Genomic DNA, 20,622 nt, shown 5'->3' on the forward strand with positions numbered 1-20,622 from the left:
GCCTTAGAGGTCCTTCGGTCAACTTGACTGAAGCACAGCACGGGGATGAACTTGTCCAGAGTCACACAGCCCCTACTTGGGGGGCGGGGGAGATATGCGCCCGGGACCAGCGCACCTTGTCCTGGTCTCCTTGACCTGGGGTGGCAGGGGGAGGGCTGAGGACTGCACCCTGCCTGGTGGCCCCCTGCATTCCTGTGGGCCCAGGCCCAACTCACATGGACAAGGTCAACAGTGAAAGAACCCCAGTGAACACCTGCTGTTCACTGCAGCTTCGTGTATGGCTGTGCCTGCTAAGGGCTTATAAAAGCTTTGGAAATCCTTGGAATGGCTCAAAGCTGCCCAGGCCTCAGACGTGTGGCTCCCTTGCCTGGGATGTGGGGGCTTACGGGGAACATGGCTCCAGATGGGTGCCCCCACCACCAGGCTTCCTCCTCGGCTCCCTTAGTCCCTCAGTTCCCTCGGGGTTTGTCCCCCTTGTCCAGGGTTTCCACACCCCTTTGCTTTCCCGCGGTCTCCACGGACCAGCTCCAGATATGAGTTGTCAAAAAGTTGTCCCCTCCTGATTGCCACAGGGACTCAGTTGGAGGACAGTCACGTAGACGGGCCAGCGAGGCAGACCTACGGAGTCCCACAGCATCTCTACAGCCCCAGTTTCTGCTCTGTGGATTGTCGCTCCCTCCTGGGAAGGAAAATGAAAGTGCCTTGACCTCTGCCTTCCCCTGCATTCTTGCACATGGACTTTCTCATGTACCACCCCACCCAACCCCCCACCACCACTTTTCCTCCTGGCCCATCCTGTGGATGCACTGGAGGCCTGGGAAGGGTCTGGGCAGCACCAAGAATGACCCCTGGTCCCTGTGCCCCACTAGGAGCCACTATCTCTTCTGTCCTCCTTGGAGAAAAGGATGGAGTGAGAAGCCAGGAGGGCCCAGAGGCTCCTGGTCTGGAAGATGTCCAGGAAACCTGAGGAGGAAGAAGGGGAATGGCTGCTTGGGACTCCAGAAGGACAGGAAGCAGCACATGCAAGGGAGAGACACGGGAGGTTCTGAGGGAAGAGCTGGAACTTGAGATCCAGAGAACCTGGAGGGCTCCTCAGGTCAGTCGACTCCAGCCGGGGTCCCATGCAGCACTGTCATTGGTGACGGGAACTCTCAGGATGCAGAGGAGAAAGCAGAGTCCCTCAGCAAATACATCTTTTTATACCTGCTATGTGGGATATTGGCTGCGGAAAGGCACCATTGCAGCTGCCTACGGATGCTCCTCCTGGGGATCCTCCAGTGCCTGGGGATGCTCCTCCTGGGGCTGCTCCATCACCTGGGGATGCTCCATTGCCTGGGGATGCTCCATTGCTTGGGGGTGCTCCAGTGCCTGTGGATGCTGCTTTGCCTAAGGATGTTCCAGTGTCCAGGAATTCTCCACGTGGGGATGCTCCATCACCTGGGGATGCTCCATTACCTGGGGATGCTCCATTGCCTGGGATGCTCCAGTGCCTGTGGATGCTCCAGTGCCTAGGGATGTTCTAGTGTCCCAGGATTCTCCATTTAGGGATGATCCATCACCTAGGGATGCTCCAGAATCTGGGGATGCTCCAGAACCTGGGCAGAGCCAGAGATAGTCTGGGATAGTCAGACCCTCAAGCCTGAGCTTTCTCTCCCATAGAGGGGGGACCTGTCTGCTCATGTGTTCTGCCTCTGGGGATGTTCTTCCAAGTCTCTGAGTCCAACACTCATCCAACTTTGGCTTTTAAAATAAAATTGAATTAAATAAAATTTTTTATTTTTTAATGTTATTAATATGTAAAATTGACACAACACAATTTACCATTGTAACTTTGATAAAGTGTATACTTCAGTGGCACCAAGTACATTCACACTGTTGTCCTCTCAGCACCACTGTCGTCTCCAGAGCCCTGCCCACCCCCTCCCCAGCCCCTGCTGACCTACATGGTGCTTTCTGTGTCTCTGAACTTGACCACTCTGAGCAACTCCTGTAAGTGGAACAATGCGATATTTGTCTCTGTGGCTCATCTCACTGTGCATTTTGTTCTCAAGTTTCAGGTTGAAGCGTCTGACACACTGCATCAGAATTTCTTTCCTTTTTAAGATTGAATGATGGTCCATTGTATGTATCACAGAGTGTTAATCCCTTCATCTGTCCCGTGCATCTGTCGACAGACAGTGGGGCTGTTCCCTGCTTTTGGCTGTCCTGTATAACGCTGCTGTGAAGCTGGGTGTCCCCACTTTCTTCTTCTGTATAAATATCCAGAAGCAGAATTGCTGGATCATATGGTGATTTCTATGTTTAATTTTTTGAGGAACCACCGTGCTATTTTCCGTTACATTTGCACCATTTTACCTTCCTAGCAACCTTACCCAAGGCTTCTGCTTTCTCCGTATCCTCGTCAGCACTCGTTACTTTCTGGTGTTCTGATGACACCATCCTGGTGGGTGTGAAGCACCCTCCCTGGCTTTGAGGGCTTCCAGGTAGACTGTGTTGAGACCCTGAAGTCCTGGGGAGACTGTGGGATGAAAAGCTAGAAAAGAAACGAGGGTTGGATGGCTGTCCTCTCTGTGCTGGCTTCTTGGCCATGTGGGCCTGAGGTGGCTGGCCAGGGGCGGCCACTGAGCATGGTTGGGCACCCCCTCCCAGGCCAGGGAGCAGAGGGGTGTGGGTGGTGGGCTGAACCCTCTCGGCCCTTGTCCTGAGGCCGGTGGGGAGGAGACCAGGGCAGCGAGGAACTTGGTGGGAGTTGCACCGGCCTGGGAGGGGTGAGGGGCTGGACCACACGGTTCTGAGATGTGAATATCTGGGCTGGGAGGGACTCTTACGGTCGCCGCTGAGCCTCCTTACTCTAAAGAAGGGGAAATTCAGACCCACAGAGGGAAAGTGAACCTCCGGAGCACCCTGAAAAATTGGCTACAGAGTGGGGCCTGGGATTCAGGTCTCTTGGCTTCTGGCTTGGTTCTTCCCCCCAAAGTCAGGAGAGCGTCACGGTTGCTTCGTGTCTATCTGCAGCTTAGTGTTTACAGAGGGACAGCAGCCTCAGGGCCACTTGCTCATTTTTCGTTGCTTTTCCACATCTTGTCTGCCTGCTGTCTGGCAGAGGCTTCACAGGGATAAACGAGATAAACGGCATTGACTTTTCTAAATGAAAGAAGCGTTGTGCTCCATGCAGAGTACGGCTGTGAGGGGCCCATGAGTGTACAGGAGTCGGCTCCATACTGCTTGTGTCCCACCTGGATGAGGAGTAAAGCATACGAGATTGTAAGATCCATGTCCTCCTGGGGGAGGACAGGGAGCCATATGCGTGTGTGTTTGCATGTATTTGCATGTGTTATATGTGTGGTGTGCACATGGTGTGTACATGTGTACAGGGCCCCAGGTGTCCTGAGCCGACTCCTTTCCCAGCCTGTGCCCGTATCTGTTCAGACCTCATGGCACCCACCTGATATTACATGAAATTGGATGAGAACCTGATGCTGGTTTGGCCACAGCAATTTTTGGAAGTTTAACTTAACACAGTCAAACAAAATTGTAACTGTTTTTTCTCTTTGATTACCAAAGAATTGATGGTTGTACAGAATTTGGAAAACAAACTAATGAAAAAATAGCTGGTACTTATAATGGTCTCCGTCTGAAGTAGTTTTCTGAAGGTTATACGTTTATTAACCCATGTGTGTTAGCTTCTGTTATCATCTCCGTTTCCCAGGTGAGGAATCTCAGGTACCAGGAGGTCATGTGACTGGAATTCGGCCAGCTTGGTTCTGAGTCCAGGGCCCCGAATGCCAGGCTGATCCGCCCCACGCAAACGAATGTGACTCGTCACCGAAGATAGCCACTAGTAACATTTCTGTTTTTTAAAAAATAGTATTTTATAAGTTGTTCATATTTAGTGGCTTTTATAAAATTGGGATTCAGGATGAGTGAAGAGGAGGGCAAAGGGACCACGAGGAGACTTGGAGACTAGTGCGGGGACAGCTCAGGAAAGAGAAGGAGCGGGCACACGGTTCATGGTGACAGGCTCAGGAGACACCTTGGGGGCTGGGTCGGGACGAGGGCTTCTATCCTGGCCAGGATCTCCGAGGCTGGGCTCTGTGGGCTCAGCTGCGGTTGGGGAAGCACCAGCATCCCTGTCTGCCCATTGGGAAAACAAGCTTCTCGTTCGTCCAGTGTGTTAACCTTGAAGAATGACCTTTTGTTTCCGAGTCGTTTGCTGGCTCTTAGAATCTTGCATGCTTTGAGAATGCGTCTTTCTGCATAGGGTGGTTATTTCCTGATCAGAAAATCCACCCACCCAACAGCGTCTGGATCAGGGCTGGATTGCTTTTTTTAAGTTCCTTCACAAGTTGGGATTCCGTGCTCTGGAGGACTCTCCCATTTCTCACACCTATCCCTCCTCATCCTGCTCTTCCCGTCACGACTTTCTCTGGATATGGATGGCCCCGTCCACGCTGTAGCTGCTAGGGATGGGAGGCTTGTTGTTTGTCACTCAGTCATGTCCGAGTCTTTGCGACCCCATGGACTGCAGCACACCAGGCTTCCCTGTCCTTTGCTGTTTCCTGGAGTTTGCTCAAACTCATGTCCATTGAGTCGGTGATGCTGTCCAAACCATCTCATCCCCTCCGCCCCCTTCTCCTCCTGCCCTTAGTCTTTCTCAGCATCAGGGTGAGTTGGCGCTTCATTTGGTGGCCAAAGTATTGGAGCTTCAGCTTCAGCATCAGTCCTTGCAATGAACATTCAGGGTTGATTTCCTTTAGGATTGACTGGTTTGATCTCCTTGTGTCCAAGGGAGGCTACTTAAATGCAAATGAACTGAAATCAAACATGATTCAAAATGTAGTTCCTCAGTTGCACTAGCTCCTTGTCAAGTGCTAAAGCCAGGGCCTGGGGCTACCACTTTGGACGACCCAGAATTACAGAGCAGCTCCATCACTGTAGAAGTTCTGTAGGACAACGCTGCTGTAGCCTGGCTGGGTCAGTCAAGGTCAAGGTCCAGACCTACAAAGACACTGCCATAGCCATTTTAAGAGTAAAGACACCTTTAAAACAAATTGATTTATTTGGTTGTGTGTGCCGGGTCTTAGTTGCTGGAGAAGGAAATGGCAACTCACTCCAGTGTTCTTGCCTGGAGAATCCCATGGACGGAGAAGCCTGGTAGGCTGCAGTCCATGGGGTCGCACAGAGTCAGACACGACTGAAGTGACTTGGCAGCAGCAGCAGCAGCAGGTCTTAATTGCAGCATATGGGATCTAGTTCCCTGACCAGGGATTGAACCCAGGTCCCCTGCATTAGGAGGGCAGAGTCTTAGCCACTGGACCACTGGTGAAGTCCCTGAAAGATACTTAATACAGGAATTTAAGGGCTTACAAAGCAGCTAGAAGGGTTGCGGGAGCAGGTTGCAGGGGAGGCATCGGGAGTGATCCCAGAACCATGCTGGATTGCCAAGGGGACTGGGGCCATGGGATGATGGGAAGCTGGGGGATTTGGACATGGCCTTGCCCGGAGCTGGCTTCAGATCATACCATGTTATCTGCAGTCCAGGGACCAGGAATCCATTGCCAGAGCCTTTCTGTCTCTACCGAGCAAGAGTAGTAACATGAACACCCTCCCCTCTGGACTTCGTTTCAATTCAGGCCTTGACTTGGTCAACCCCACGGCCACAGCAATCTGGCCACAGGGAGAAAAAGTGTGTCCAGCCTCTTTGAGACAGGAGGGCGCAGGAGAGGAGGGTGGATGGCTGCTAAGTCAGCCCATCTGGAGCCAAGAGGGACCCCAGCCTCCCCCATGGGGAGCACCCTGAGCTGCGAAGGCCGGCCTGTGCTGTCTGCTGAGCCCAGACGGCGTCCTGTCCTCCCTGCGCGAGCACCCGGCTATCTCAGCAACGCGCTTGATGGAGAAGATTAATGGCCTCCTGGTTGCTGCTCATTTGGCCTTTAATGGGCAGAGAGAGCTCGGTTTCTGTTTCAGGTTGGCTGCTCTGCTCTTAAAGGGAACGGAGCCCCCGGGTCACCACGGGCTTCTGCGAAGACCTTGGGTGGCTTCTGGCCGGAGAGAAAGCACGTCTTTTGTGTTACAGGAATGCATCCATCTCCATAAATCAGCTGAGGTTGTGCTGGGTGTGTTCAAAGCCTAGCCCTTGGGAGAGACCCCTCTGTGTGCAGCTGAAGGTGCTGAGGCCAGAGAGGGAGGTTGTGTTCACAAAGCCAGTCAGTGGCTCTGAACCCCTTCTACACACGTGGCTAACTGGGGGGTCCCTTTCTGGCACCAGGGGTTTGGGCTCCTCTTCTGAGGGTTGATATGGAGGCACGCTGGCCACCGGGGTTTACACTGGGGGGTCAGGGAGGGGATTTGAGAAGGACTCCCCAAGCTGAGACAGCAAAGGGAACGGCATACTGAGGGCGTGCAAGGGTCCTGGGGCAGGCGAGGACGGAGCTTGTCTGAGTGAAACAGGGCCATGATGGCAGGCAAGGGCGGGGGGGTCAGGCTGAAGAAGGAAGTGCAGAGAAGCAGGCAGGGCCACTGCTGTGGGCTCACAGCCCGTGGCAGAGCCTGGACATTGAAGAGATTTAACTGGGAGGACGATGCGGCCTGATTCATGATTGATATTTCTAAAAGGTCACTCTGCCTGCTGCCTGGAGACTGGGCTGGGGACACGCAGGAGGAAGAGGGAAATAGAGCTGCTGCCGCATCTCAGGCAAGAAACGGGTGGTGGCCTGGACCAGGCTGGGGCACCAGAGGGGGAAGTCATTGCTCATAGCCTCTTCCCCGGAAATGCTCCTCTGTGGTCACAGCAGGGAGCCTGGGAAAGCTTGTCCTCTCGGCTGCAGATGGCCAGTCCCAGCGCTGCTTTCCAAGTCGTCCTCACCAGGACGTTGTCGTTGTCACGGGCCTCAGTGAACAGAGGCTGGGCCTCTTCTGGGATGGGGCCCTGGGCCAGGTGTATACAGGCAGGCAGATTAAAGAAAACCACTTGGTTTTTTGTCCCCAGGCTCCAAGTTCCAGCTCCTCAAGGGGCCCCAGGGGAGCCCAAGCCCTGAGCTCATCTCCTGTTTGAACCCTAGCAGAGCAGACAGTCCTGAGGCTGAACGATGCCTTGTCCCGGTCCCTCGGAGCAGAGCCGTGGGTGCAGTAGTGGGTGCTGCCCAGGGCAGCTGGGCTCCTTCTCAAGTGGGAGACACTTTCTTCCATACAAGGAAGGTGTCCGCTATGGATGCCCACCTGTGTGCACAGCTTGGTCAGCTGGGCTGCCTCCCTGGGCTCGGGCAGATCGTCTGGGGAGGCAGGAGCTGGAGCTTGCTTAGATGGTGGCATCTTTTCAGCTGGCAGCCAGGAGACCAAGCTTTGAATCAGCTTTGTAATTTGAAAATTGGTCTCTTTGCATTGGGTGGTTATTTCCTGCTAACAGAAGCCGTCAGACACAGAGCGCTTCCCTCCCTCCACACTCTGCTCCGGCACCCGTGTGGGGTCCGAGATGGAGCTTTTCCATTCCTGGTGTTCTCAGATCACCATGTCCTCTTGTTGTAGGCCCCAGGGGTTCTGATGGAGCCTCAGACCTGACTGAGGAGTCATCCCAGGGCATGGGGGACAGTCATGTAGGATGGGGGACAGTCACATGGGGTGGGGGAGGCTGAGCTGGGTCTGGAGGTATAGCCTTGGTGGGGGCCAGCCTGCAGGGCCACACGTGTCTCTTGTGTGTGTGTGCATGTGTGTGCATGTATGTTTGTGTCCGCCTCTCTGTGTGTTTGTATGTGTATGTGTGTGTGCATCTCTGTGTGTGTGCATCTGTGTGTGCATGTGTCTGTGTGCACATATGTGTTTGTGTGCCTGTGTCTTGTGTGTCTGTGTGTCTGTGTCTTATGTGTCTGTCTGTGTGTGTCTGTGTGTGTGTCTGTGTCTTATGTGTCTGTGTGTGTGTGTCTGTGTGTCTGTGTGTGTGTCTGTGTGTCTCTGTGTGTGTCTGTGTCTGTGTGTGTCTCTGTGTGTCTCTGTGTGTGTCTGTGTGCCTCTGTGTGTGTCTGTGTCTGTGTGCGTCTGTGTCTGTGTGCCTCTGTGTGTGTCTGTGTGTATCTGTGTGTGTCTGTGTGTGTGTGTGTCTGTGTCTTGTGTGTCTGTGTCTTGTGTGTCTGTGTCTGTGTGTGTGTCTGTGTCTTATGTGTCTGTGTGTGTCTGTGTCTGTGTCTATCTGTGTGTCTCTGTGTGTGTCTGTGTCTTGTGTGTGTGTGTCTCTGTGTGTGTCTGTGTCTGTGTGTGTCTGTGTCTGTGTCTGTGTGTGTCTGTGTCTATCTGTGTGTCTCTGTGTGTGTCTGTGTCTTGTGTGTGTGTGTCTCTGTGTGTGTCTGTGTCTGTGTGTGTATATCTGTGTGTGTGTCTATTGTCTCTGTGTGTGTCTGTGTGTGTCTGTGTGTCTCTGTATGTGTCTGTGTGTGTCTGTGTCTGTGTCTGTGTGTATCCTTGTGTGTCTGTGTCTGTGTGTGTGTCTATTGTCTCTGTGTGTGTCTGTGTGTATCTGTGTGTGTCTCTGAGTATGTGTATCTGTGTGTGTCTGTGTGTCTCTGTGTGTGTCTGTGTGTGTCTGTGCGTGTGTGTCTGTGTGTGTGTGTCTGTGTCTGTGTCTGTGTGCCTCTGTGTGTGTCTGTGTGTGTCTGTGTCTGTGTGTGTCTGTGTGTGTGTGTCTCTGTGTGTCTCTGTGTGTGTCTATGTCTTGTGTGTCTGTGTGTGTCTATGTGTATGTCTGTGTCTGTCTGTGTCTGTGTGTGTGTGTCTGTGTGTGTCTGTGTCTGTGTGTGTCTGTGTGTATCTGTGTGTGTGTCTTTGTCTGTGTGTGTCTGTGTGTGTATCTGTGGGTATCTGTGGGTATCTTTGTCTGGTGTGTGTCTGTGTGTCTCTGTGTGTGTCTGTGTGTCTCTCTGTGTGTCTGTGTCTGTATGTCTCTGTGTGTGTCTTAGTCTGTGTGTGTATCTGTTGTGTCTGTGTATATCTGTGTGTGTCTGTGTCTGTGTGTGTGTCTGTCTTGTGTATCTGTGTGTGTCTGTGTCTGTGTGTGTGTCTGTGTGTGTGTCTATGTGTTTCTGTGTGTGTCTCTGTCTTGTGTGTCTGTGTCTGTATGTGTATCTGTGTGTGTCTGTGTCTGTGTGTATATCTGTGTGTGTGTCTATGTGTATCTGTGTGTGTCTCTGTCTTATGTGTCTGTGTCTGTGTGTGTCTCTGTATGTGTCTGTGTGTGTGCCTTTGTGTATCTGTGTGTGTCTGTGTCTGTGTCTTATGTGTCTGTGTGTGTGTCTGTGTCTGTGTCTGTGTGTGTGTCTTTGTGTATCTGTGTGTGTCTGTGTCTGTGTCTTATGTGTCTGTGTCTTATGTGTCTGTGTGTGTCTGTGTGTATCTGTGTGTGTCTGTGTCTGTGTGTCTCTGTGTGTCTCTGTATGTGTCTGTGTGTCTGTGTGTCTCTGTATGTGTCTGTGTGTGTGTGTGTGTGTGTATCTGTGTGTGTGTCTGTGTCTTGTGTGTATGTGTGTGTCTGTGTCTGTGTCTTATGTGTCTGTGTCTGTGTATGTCTCTGTGTGTGTCTGTGTGTATCTGTGTGTGTCTGTGTCTGTGTGTGTGTCTGTTAGTCTCTGTGTGTGTCTGTGTCTGTGTGTGTGTCTATGTGTCTCTGTGTGTGTCTGTCTGTGTCTGTCTGTGTGTGTGTGTGCCTGTGTCTGTGTGTGTGTCTGTGTGCATGTGCGTGTGTGTGTCCACGCCCCCCCGCCCCCATCCTGGTTGCAGGACTGCAGCTGCGCTCGGGCTCCAGGACTGAGACCCTGAAGGCTGTTTTCTTGCCCTCTGGCTGGGGAGGTTGTCATTCCTCTTTTCCCCGCGGCCCTGTTCGTGTGTGCTTCTCCAGATGGTGCTCTCCCAAGAGGTCCAAGTGCTCTGGGAACGGTTCAGTGTAAATAAGGTCACCGAGGCTCCGGTGGCTCTGAAGTCGGCCCACCCAGACCAGGCTTTCCGACTGCCTCTGGGCTCCGAGGGGCCCTGGTCTCGACGGCTTGGGGCCCAGGACGCACCCACGCTGGCCTCCCTGGGTGATGGGTGTCTTCTCCGCCTTGCTGCGCCTTACGTCTTGTCCAGCATCATCCGTGGACTCCGGGATGGTCGGTCAGGATGTGGCTGGTGCTGTGAGAGAGTGCAGGGGGCTGGGGGACAACGGGGGACGGCAGGGCGGCAGGCACTGTTGAGGTCTCGTGTCAGGAGAGAGCTGTGGCCTGCAGGGTCCTTGTGTCAGAGGGGGTCACGGCTGCTTCCACGGCCCTGAGGGAAGAGGAGGGGCTGCTCCAGGAGCTCCAGAAGAGGCTGGCCAAGCCAGGGGTCGAGGAAGGAAGGTGGTTTCTCACAGATCAAAGCAGCAAGCAGGGTCACAGCCCCTGCTGGTGAACCTGGTAAACCACGACATGGCCACATTGGACCCGCTTGGTCCTGGGTGGCTCGTCCACCCACCTCCACCCTGGGGGCCCAGAGCTGATGGCACGCTGGATGCTGCCTGATGAGGGTCACGTCAAACACAAAGGGTGTTCTTGGGGTCAGAACTGCAGGCCCTTCACCCCGAGGCCATGAACCAGGCACAGGGTGCTTGACTCATGGCCCCCGTGAGTGCACACACAGAGCGAGTGGACGCAGCATCTCCAGCCTCACTCCACGTCCTCTGCTCTTGTGGGTGATGGGAACACGCACCTGCTGGTTGTCACGGGACCCTCGTGCAGCATGTGCCTCAATGCATCGCGTCCTGTCTTCCAGTCTCTTCCTCTGGGGCCTCCTAAGAAAGGCAGAGGCCTGGCCGAGCAGGGTCTCCCTTGCTCTAAGCTTGGGATGCCCCACAGTGACGATGGCGGCGAGCATGTGAGGGACGGGATCCCTGTCTGGAAGGGGTTGGCTCCTCTGGGTCCTTGATGGAGACGCGGAGCCTGTGTCTACAGAGCACAGGCTGCGCGTTGAGGAGAGCTCAGAGGCTGCTCTCCAGGCTGGGAGTGGGGGTGGGGTTCTGATGCCATGGGGACCAGATGGCACGGTGCAGGAGCAGCTGCCATAGAGGAGAAGGTGCAGACCAGCTGGCACTCACGCAGACCTGGAGGGCTCCTCTCGGGCCCAGCGGGTGGGTCACAGGCACCTGCACCTCTGTGATAAAATGCCACCCACCCGCCTCTCCTGACTGCACAGCCAACAGTAACCTGTCACGATATGCCTTCCTGTCGGGTTCAGAAAAGTCCCAGAGCCCTTGAGGTATACAGTACATGGGGGTCCCGTCAGTCAGGTGGCGTGAAACTGGAAACTTCTGTGTGTCACTAGTGTGATGGTGGGAGGACGTGACTTGGGAAACGGGCAGGAGTGGAAGTCCAGTCAGGCACATGAGCAAGCGTATTAGGTCTGCAGGGGACAGAAAACCAATTCAGATTAGCTTAAGTGAAGTGAAGTTCAGTTCAGTCGCTCAGTCGTGTCCGACTCTTTGTGACCCCATGAATCGCAGCACGCCAGGCCTCCCTGTCCATCACCAACTCCCGGAGTTCACTCAGACTCACGTCCATCAAGTCAGTGATGCAATCCAACCATCTCATCCTCTGTCGTCCCCTTCTCCTCCTGCCCCCAATCCCTCCCAGCATCAGAGTCTTTTCCAATGAGTCGGCTCTTCTCATGAGGTGGCCAAAGTATTGGAGTTTCAGCTTCAACATCAGTCCTTCCAAAGAACACCCAGGACTGATCTCCTTTAGAATGGACTGGTTGGATCTCCTTGCAATCCAAGGGACTCTCAAGAGTCTTCTCCAACACCACAGTTCAAAAGCATCAATTCTTTAGTGCTCAGCTTTCTTCACAGTCCAACTTTCACATCCATACATGACCACTGGAAAAACTATATCCTTGACCAGACGGACCTTTGTTGGCAAAGTAATGTCTCTGCTTTTGAATATACTATCTAGGTTGGTCATAACTTTCCTTCCAAGGAGTAAGCGTCTTTTAATTTCATGGCTGCAATCACCATCTGCAGTGATTTTGGAGCCCAGAAAAATAAAGTCTGACACTGTTTCCACTGTTTCCCCATCTATTTCCCATGAAGTGATGGGACCAGATGCCATGATCTTCGTTTTCTGAATGTTGAGCTTTAAGCCAACTTTTTCACTCTCCTCTTTCACTTTCATCAAGAGGCTTTTGAGTTCTTCTTCACTTTCTGCCATAAGGGTGGTGTCATTTACATATCTGAGGTTATTGGTATTTCTCCCAGCAATCTTGATTCCAGCTTGTGCTTCTTCCAGCCCAGCGTTTCTCATGATGTACTCTGCATAGAAGTTAAATAAGCAGGGTGACAATATACAGCCTTGACATACTCCTTTTCCTATTTGGAACCAGTCTGTTGTTCCATGTCCAGTTCTAACTGTTGCTTCCTGACCTGCATATAGGTTTCTCAAGAGGCAGGTCAGGTGGTCTGGTATTCTCATCTCTTTCAAGTGAAGTTACCTAAGGAATAAAGCTGGAGAGCTCAGAGGTGGATCTGGCATCAGGTGTGGCTGGATGCAGGAGCCCAGCGGTTGTCAGAATCTGTCTCCAGGACAGAGTATCTCTGGGATCTGAGGCTAAGCTGGGTCACGTGCTTATCTCTGAACTGGCACTTGTCGGGGACAAGGCTGGTGGTGAAGGCAAGAGGGCCAGCTGGGAGCAAAAGTAACTTCGAAGGGCAAACTAGCAGGGTGAGCCTGAGTTGATTATGGGAAGGATGACCACGTGGTCATCTGGGTCCAGCCTGTCCTGAGGAGGGGGAAGGGGCCCCAAGAGGCAGCAGCAGCTTCCCTGGAAGAACCCCGTGCACATAATGCAGAGGAGAGGGTTACTGAGGGGGGCTTGCAAGTGGTGTCCGTGCCCCTGGCCTGGCTCTGGCCACTGTCTCCCGGGTGACTGATGTGGTCTCCAGATGCCAGGCTCTTTGCCCACAGCATCACCCCATTCTCGCAGTGCCTCCTAATCCTGCAGAGCCTGGCCAGCAGCCAGTCTCAAGGTCACAGGTTGTCCCAGGGCCCAGACTGGGTCAGTCTCTTGGTGGACCTTGTAGGCTTCTTGGGGTTGGTGTCAGTGGGCAGATGGGGGAGAACCCACCAGGCCCGGGACAGTCTTGGAGCTTTGTGTTGCCTACAAGCCAGAGCCATGCAGAGGCGTCTATGCTGGATTCCTCTGGGTCCTGCCCAGGATTTCTGTCCCTCTATCCCCTCCTGGCCACACTCACTACACACAATGCCATTTCCCAGACGCCAAATGCTACACAAAGTCACCCCGAACAAGTGGCTCTCTGTAGTGCACACTGGGCTGCTCCAGTTTCTACAGGTCAGAAGTTCAGGAAGGGCTCCCTGGGCAGTTCTGGTTTGGGGTCTTGTCATGGGGCTGCAGTCAGATGACAGCTGGAGTTGCTGCGGGATGGACAAGACTCCCCACCCCCACATAGGCTGGTGGGGCTTCCTCACAGCGTGGTGGCCCAGGGCTGGCGTTTCGGATTTTCCACTTACCTTAGAAGTCACCTCTGTGTCACCTCTGCTGAACTTTATGAGCCAAAAGAATCACAGCAGGCCAACCTATGTCAGGAGGGCGCATAGATCCTATTGTTCAACTGGGGGGACGTCATGGGACCTGCTGTCGTGATTTAAAACCCTCACAGCTGCCGGCTGTCCTATCCAACAACACCCGTCGCCAGACGGGTTTGCGGTACCTGGATGTCACCTCGCTTTGGTCCAACCCCTTCATTTATGATTCCTACTTTTATTTTGGAGCTGAGGTGCAGAGATTTGAGTGAACTATATCCTTCAATTCACTGTACATTTGTCAGCACTGATTCACGCAGCGGCTCTCATTCATTCATTCTTTTCTCCTGTCCCCGTATCCTATTTTTATTTTGTGCCTCACCTTCTCTAGACAACCATTCTAAACAAACAACCAAAAACAAAGCATATTTGTATGTGTGCTTATGAGTATATATTTTAACTGCCACATGTTGCAGAGCATATTTCTCCTTTTCTGCATCCTCTTCTTCTTGCTGTGTTTCTGAGATCCCCAAGTGCTGAAATGCATACATTTCGTGTCTTTTCCGCTTAAAATGACGGGAGAGACGTGTCCAGGGTCACACAGCTGACTTGGGCTGAGCTTGGACCAGAGCAGACCCAGTGTCACACACTGGTGTTTCCACGGGTTGCCGCCCCAGCTCCTGCAAAGGTTTGAAATGAAATTTTAAAAAAATACTCGCGAGTCTGGGGCCCAGATCGCATTGCCAGGGCTCCTGGTTCTCCCCCGCAGTGACCACTGTCCCTGTCCTCTCCTGCAGGTCCCAGCTATGGGAGCCCGCGCCCGGCTCACGCCAACATGAACGCCAACGCGGCCGCGGGGCTGGCACCTGAGCACATCCCCACACCGGGGGCCGCCCTGTCCTGGCAGGCCGCCATCGACGCGGCCCGGCAGGCCAAGCTGATGGGCAGTGCTGGCAACGCAACCATCTCCACGGTCAGCTCCACGCAGCGGAAACGGCAGCAGTATGGGAAGCCCAAGAAGCAGGGCAGCACGACAGCCACCCGCCCGCCCCGCGCCCTGCTCTGCCTGACCCTAAAGAACCCCATCCGGAGGGCCTGCATCAGCATCGTCGAGTGGAAGTATCCTTTGGGCTCAGCTGTGTGGCCTGCGGCGGGTTGTTCTCAGACCACTGGGTCGGTCACTGGGTATGGCTGGAATGCAGAGTTCTAGGCCCTCCCCAGCCTTGAGTCAGAGCCTGTGGGGATGGGGCCTGGGAAGCTGCCTGTATAGCCAGCTCCATGGGGATTGTTCTGTATATAAAAGCAGTGTTTAAGGAAACAAGACTAAGGGGTTGTTTCTCCTCGCTTGCCAGGCTGAGCTTGCTCAGGGCTCACTCAGTGTGGGTTGACATGTCACCTCTTCCTGATCTATGGGCTGGCACAGCCGTGTGACCTCTCCGTGAGGTTGGACGAGTCCATCAGTGTTCCTTGGGGGTTGGGATGAAGCGCAGGTGTCTGAGCTCTGCCCGGGCCTGGCTGAACTCTCCAGGTGCAGCTGGGTTGAGAACCAGCAGCCTGGGAGGTGATGCAGACCCGTGTCTGCACAGAACCCGGTGGGCACGGGCTGCAGAGGATGAGGCTTTGAAGGGCTGGGCTCTCACAGAGCAATCCCGCCCAGGAATCGTGGGGTGAGGGAGATGGGAAGGCCCTTGAGGGTGAGTGTGTGTGCCCCCAACTTTCCTGGTGAGGACACGGAGCCTGCAGGGTGGTATAGACAGGACTAGAACCCTGGACTCAGTGCCAGGCGTTTTCCTAGGAAGAAGCTATTCGGGTAAGCCTGCCATGTCTCCCAAGGTTCAGGGCGGGTGTTAGGTTTCATTGACGACTTTCCATGGAAAGATTTCTAAGTTTTGGGAGTGGATGAAAGGTATAAGGAGATGACTCGAGAGAGAAGAACATTTCAGTTTAGCAAGAAATGTTTGTTCTGTCAAACCCTGAGCCCCTTAAGTCCCAAATCACTTGAGAGGAGGTGGCCTAAGCCCGGCACAGCTGCAGAACTGGGCAGGGGGTCCCGGGGCTGAGGTGTCCACTGCCTGGGTCAGAGGCTTGGATCTGTGGGTCCCCGTCGGGCTGCTGTCAGCACCGCTTGGTCAGGGCTGTGAAGGGGTGGCTGGGCCATGTGTCCAGGGTGGGGCAGGGGGCCTGGAGGAGCTGCACTCGCTCTACTCACACCAGAGATTCAGATCCAGGGGCCCTGAACTCACATCTCCGCTCCGTCTCTCCATGAGTCCAGAGTTTAGGAGAAAGGCACTGGTGGGGGAGCGGGGCGGGGGGGCGGTTTGCAGGAGGTCAGGAGGAGGCCAACAGTTCAGTGGGGTCCCAAGGGGACCTGACCTGGGCCTAAATTCCCACCTCACAGTGGGCATCAGAGCAGGAGACACCTGGACTCAGCTGTCACTCACCTGTGGGGAGGGGATAGGTTGATATGTGAGGCCTGGCTCTTGTCCTGGTTGCAGAGGGGAGCCCCAGGGCAGATGATGGGGACAAAGATGCCCAGCCTGGGCTGAGTGGGGACAGGGTGAGAGGGAGGAGGCCATATGGGAGGGGGCCTGAAAGAGCCGATCTCCTAAAAACACTTATGGTGGGACTTCCCTGGCTGTCCAGTGGTTAAGACTTCACCTTCTGACACAGGTGGTGTGGGTTCGATCCTTGGTCAGGGAACTAAGATCCCACGTGCCTCCCAGCGAGAAAGACACAACACCATAAAGTAGAAGCAGTGTGCAACCAATTCAATAAAGACTTGAAAAATGGTCCACCAAAAAAGTTCCCACAAAACTTTAGCAACGACAGTTGCTTGGGATGATTTCAGAGTGGATCAGTGCAGAAGACTCCTGACAAATTCAGACTTCAGAGCCAGACTTTCTGGTCCGAGCCCATCCTACCCCAGCGAGGTGACTCTGGGCAAGTTGACGCATCCTGTCACCTTCTGTGTCTCACTTCCCCCATGTAGGAATGGGGTGACAACTGCCCACCACTCTGCGGTTTGAGCAAGGCGGTCAGAGCAGGGCCTGAGGGAGCAAGCCTTCGGTCAGCATCAGCGCCCAGCCTTCCTCCCACCAGCATCCCAACTCCCCACGCATCCCTGGCCAGCTCAAAGGCAGCAAGACGATGGAAAAGATGAGTCAGGAGCTCTGGTTCAGACCTGACTCTGCTATTTGCCAGCTCGGCCCTGGGAGACGCTGCTTTATTTTCTGCCTGTCCAGTGGGGAGGCTGGGCACCCACTGCAGGTCTTCTCAATGGCAAGGTGACACAAAGACTGACCGTGTTTAGGGGGCATGCTGGGTGAGCGAATGACCAGCTCCGCCCTCAGGGCTGAGGGACCCACCCGTAGGCAGCACAGTGTCCAGGGGGCCCTGAACTGGAGGATCATCAATTCCTTCCAGGCCCCAAGCTGCCCTGAGAACTCAGATCCTGGGATGTCCATGGCAAAGGAGTGGATAGTGGACTCTGCGGGCAGGGGTCTGGGTTCTGGCCTGGCAGGTCAATGCCTGCTGTGGGTCTTGGGAGTTTCTCTGGCTCCCTGGGCCTCAGGGGTTTGGACCAGGCCATCTCCAAGGCCTCTGTCTGCTTCAGGACTTGCGAGCTCTGCGAGCCCAGGCTTCCCTGGAGATGGAGGCAGCCCCTGCCTCCAGGAATGGCTGCCTTCTTTCTCATCCTCCCCTGGTGAGGCTCCAAAGACTGGGCTGGAAACGTGGCTGTACTGGGGAGGAGGGAAGATGGGGCTGGAAGAGCATGAGCTGGGCCCTTCCTCTGAAGTGCCCCCACTTCCCACCCCATGGCCTTCCATCAAGGGTGCAGGGCAGAAGGTGTATGGTCACAATTGCTCATTTTTGCATCTGCCTGATATTTTGATGCAGAGATCCAGGCACAGGGACCTCCTTGAGGTTGGGGAGTGAAGCTTGGCTTATCCCCACGCCCTCCAAACCCCAGCACAACCCGCAGCAAGTCAGGAGACCCTGGGACACAGGCCGCCCCACCCCCACCCCCGAAAGCAGGACCTGAGTAGATGGAAGAGACCCCTGCACCCAGCTGCTGCCCCCAACCCGCACTGCTCATGCTGCCTTGCTGCTGGGGTCCAGAGCCCCTGGCCACCTTCAGGCTCTCTGGAAGCTGTCAGAGAATAAGGAGGAAGAAAAAAAAAGAGACTCTGAACTTCAACTTAAAAGATTGAAAGTATTATCTCCAAATTTCGCTGGAGAGTCAAAGTCAAGTCTCTGCCTTGAGCCCCCCAGGGTCTGCCTGTTTCAAGCCAAGCCTCGTCGGGCCCCCAGTGCAGGCGGGCGAGCCCGCGGGCAGGGCGGCCCAGGAAGGGGTGGGCAGGGGCGAGTCCCGGCACACATGAGAGAAAATGAAGTCCAGTGCAATCTAAATAAATAAAAGAAGGGAAAAAAGTTTTAGAAATCTGTGTTTACTCTGGCACGCGACTGGCCTCCACTGCTTTTGACATATTAGGAAAAATTTTGGCGGGGCCCCATTAGAAGCACTTAAAAAGGCATATGTTTCTTTTCAGAACACAAGGGGCTTGGAATGTATTGTTTAAACAAAATTCTTATGGATCTCCGATTCATTTAAATATATATATATATATGTGTGTGTGTGTGTGTGTGTTTCACTGGTGCTTCCTGTGGCATTAATTCCTTAACTCCCTCTCCCCAGGCCATTTGAAATCATTATTTTACTGACTATTTTTGCCAATTGTGTGGCCTTAGCGATCTATATTCCCTTCCCAGAGGACGACTCCAACGCCACGAATTCCAACCTGGTAAGTGCACCGCCGTGTGCCTGCCTCTGCACAATGGCAGTGGGGGCTAAGCTTGGACCACGTGGATTCAAGCTGGAACATGCTTGATGTTACAAAAGCCAGCCGAGCTTGGATGTCAAGGCCTCTTTATTCACATCAGCACCTGTCTTATCTCGGCCTGTTGTGAGAAAGACTGTTGCGGTCAGGTAGTTGGGAGCAGGATGCACGCGACTGTGAGTTCTGGGCAGTGGCCCGTGGGTGCTCTTTCCACCCGCATCCCGGAAGGGCAGGTGTCTGCTGGAGTGAGTGTGCCTTCTGGATCCTCCGTCGCGTTTGCTCCCCGGGCCGTCATTCCACTGAGGGGGCTTTGCTCAGGTGATTCGTAGGCTCAGTGCTCGAGAAGTAATTTCTAGGAAGCTTGTAGGAAAGTTTGCTTTTGCAGCCAAGATGGACTATTTAGTTAAGAAGGTTTTATGTTCTTGGGAAAGGCGGCTTTCCATCTGGATGGTCGGGAGGCCAGTGCTGGCAGTTTGGGGTTAGAACGTGTCCATGGAAAAAGCGTGGAGAGTGTTTACTTTGCGCTGAGCCTGAAGTCATCACAAAGCCGTCTGGGCACAGAGGGGGCTGTGGAATGCAGCTGGCCCGACCAGGCGCCCCGGGATCCTGGGCCGCCCGCCGGCTCGGGGGGGAAGTCCTGCCTCTCCCCTCCCCTGCCAGGACTCCAGAGCTTCTCACGTGACCCCACAAAGTGCATCTCCCGGGTCGTTGGCAGCTTCCTGTAGTTAGTGACAGGGGACAGTTGGTGGTTGTTTCTGGAAGAAACAGGAGAGTACCAGGGCCTCCTTCTCCTGTCGCCAGCCTCTCTTGATATCACGGGGTAATCAATTCTTGTGCTTTTTAGTCTTTGACATTTTCTTGGGCCCCTGCAGCTAGTGTGTCTGATGCCTGTTTGGACTTTGCAGCCTTTGCCTGGTTGTCTCAGGGAGCCTGGGCTGTGTGTGGGGTCAGGCTCCAGAGCTGGCTGGCGAGCTGAGTGATGACATGGCAAGCAGAGCCCAAGTCCACGTGGCCTGCCGAGGTGCGACCTTGTGTCAGCAGGCAGGAGCTCTTTGCTGTGTCAAAAGAAACACACCAGGGGTGTTCCAGAGGTCCCCTGGAAAAAGCAGGGCCTTCCTTGGTGCCACCTCTTCTCCCAGTGTCATATCACATAACCGCATCCCCCAAACCCCACCCTCCGTGAAACTCTACAGCCTCTCAGTTAATCTGCAACTTAGAAAAAGACTCCGAGGCCTGTTTGGCAGCCAGTGACACTTTGGGTCGACTCTGGACCGAGGCTCAGAGGAGGTTGCTGTCATCTTAGGTCCCAGGGATGGCCCCTCACCCAGAGTCAATGAGGGTGGGGAGTGTACAGGTGGGTGCTCTGGGTGGCTGAGTGCTGCTGGCCCCTCCTCACGCTGGGCTGGAGAGCAAGCGGTCCTAGGATGTCCTCCGGGCTGGAGCAGAGGGACCATGGTTTTAAAATCACTCCACAGGGTGATGGACAAGCTCTGAAACTAGGCAGTGGTGATGGTCATACAACTGTATGTAAGTTGTACCCTCACAATGGGCAGATTTCCTGGTTGTAAGTTGTACCTCAGTAAAACTGCTGTGAGTAAAGGGTGACCCCCGCAAGCCCAAGCTAGTCCAGGCTGCACCACTGGTCCGTCTTCCGTCTTCCCCCATGAGGGTGAGCCCATGTGGTGGAGGGGAGGCGTTGGGGGCAGCCAGGACTTGGGGGACCTTATACTAGGAATCAGGGTACACCAGAGAATGTGGGAGCTGAGAGGGGGTTCTAGTTGCTAAGGCAGTTGCTGCCTCTCTAAAGCCCTGGGTTGGGCAGTGACTGTAAAGTAGGGGAATGTGCCCGGATGATGGAGAGTTTCCTCCAGCCTAAATATATATACAGAGACACACACACATATACACAGGTACACACAATCACACATATATCAGACACAGACACACATACATGTACACAGACACACACAGTCACACAGATACACAGATACACTCACAGACACACACACACACAGACACACATCTACACACATACATGTACACACACAGTCACACATCTACATCATCTACACAGATACAAGCACATATACACACAGTCACACTATACACAGATACTCATAATCACACATATAGAGACACAGACATGCATACATGTACACACACAGTCAAACAGATACACACATAGACATATACACAGATGCATGCATATACACACAGGCACACATACATGTACACAGACACACAGTCACACATGT

At 53.9% G+C, this 20,622-nt stretch overlaps 1 protein-coding gene across 15 annotated transcripts in view; it reads left to right on the forward strand.

The window, feature by feature from the left end:
• The window catches only part of CACNA1C (calcium voltage-gated channel subunit alpha1 C), a 459,127-nt gene that overhangs the window by 101,318 nt on the left and 337,187 nt on the right, over window positions 1-20,622 (forward strand). For all 15 annotated transcript variants that reach the window (XM_024992752.2, XM_024992747.2, XM_024992758.2 and 12 more), the window contains exons 2-3: window positions 14,327-14,648; window positions 18,226-18,331. In XM_024992752.2, coding sequence (XP_024848520.1) covers window positions 14,327-14,648; window positions 18,226-18,331 — 428 coding nt within the window. The remainder of the gene's footprint in view (window positions 1-14,326; window positions 14,649-18,225; window positions 18,332-20,622) is intronic.

This window comes from Bos taurus, chromosome 5 (assembly GCF_002263795.3).
Source record: "Bos taurus isolate L1 Dominette 01449 registration number 42190680 breed Hereford chromosome 5, ARS-UCD2.0, whole genome shotgun sequence".
In the NCBI taxonomy this organism is placed as follows: Eukaryota; Metazoa; Chordata; class Mammalia; order Artiodactyla; family Bovidae; genus Bos; species Bos taurus.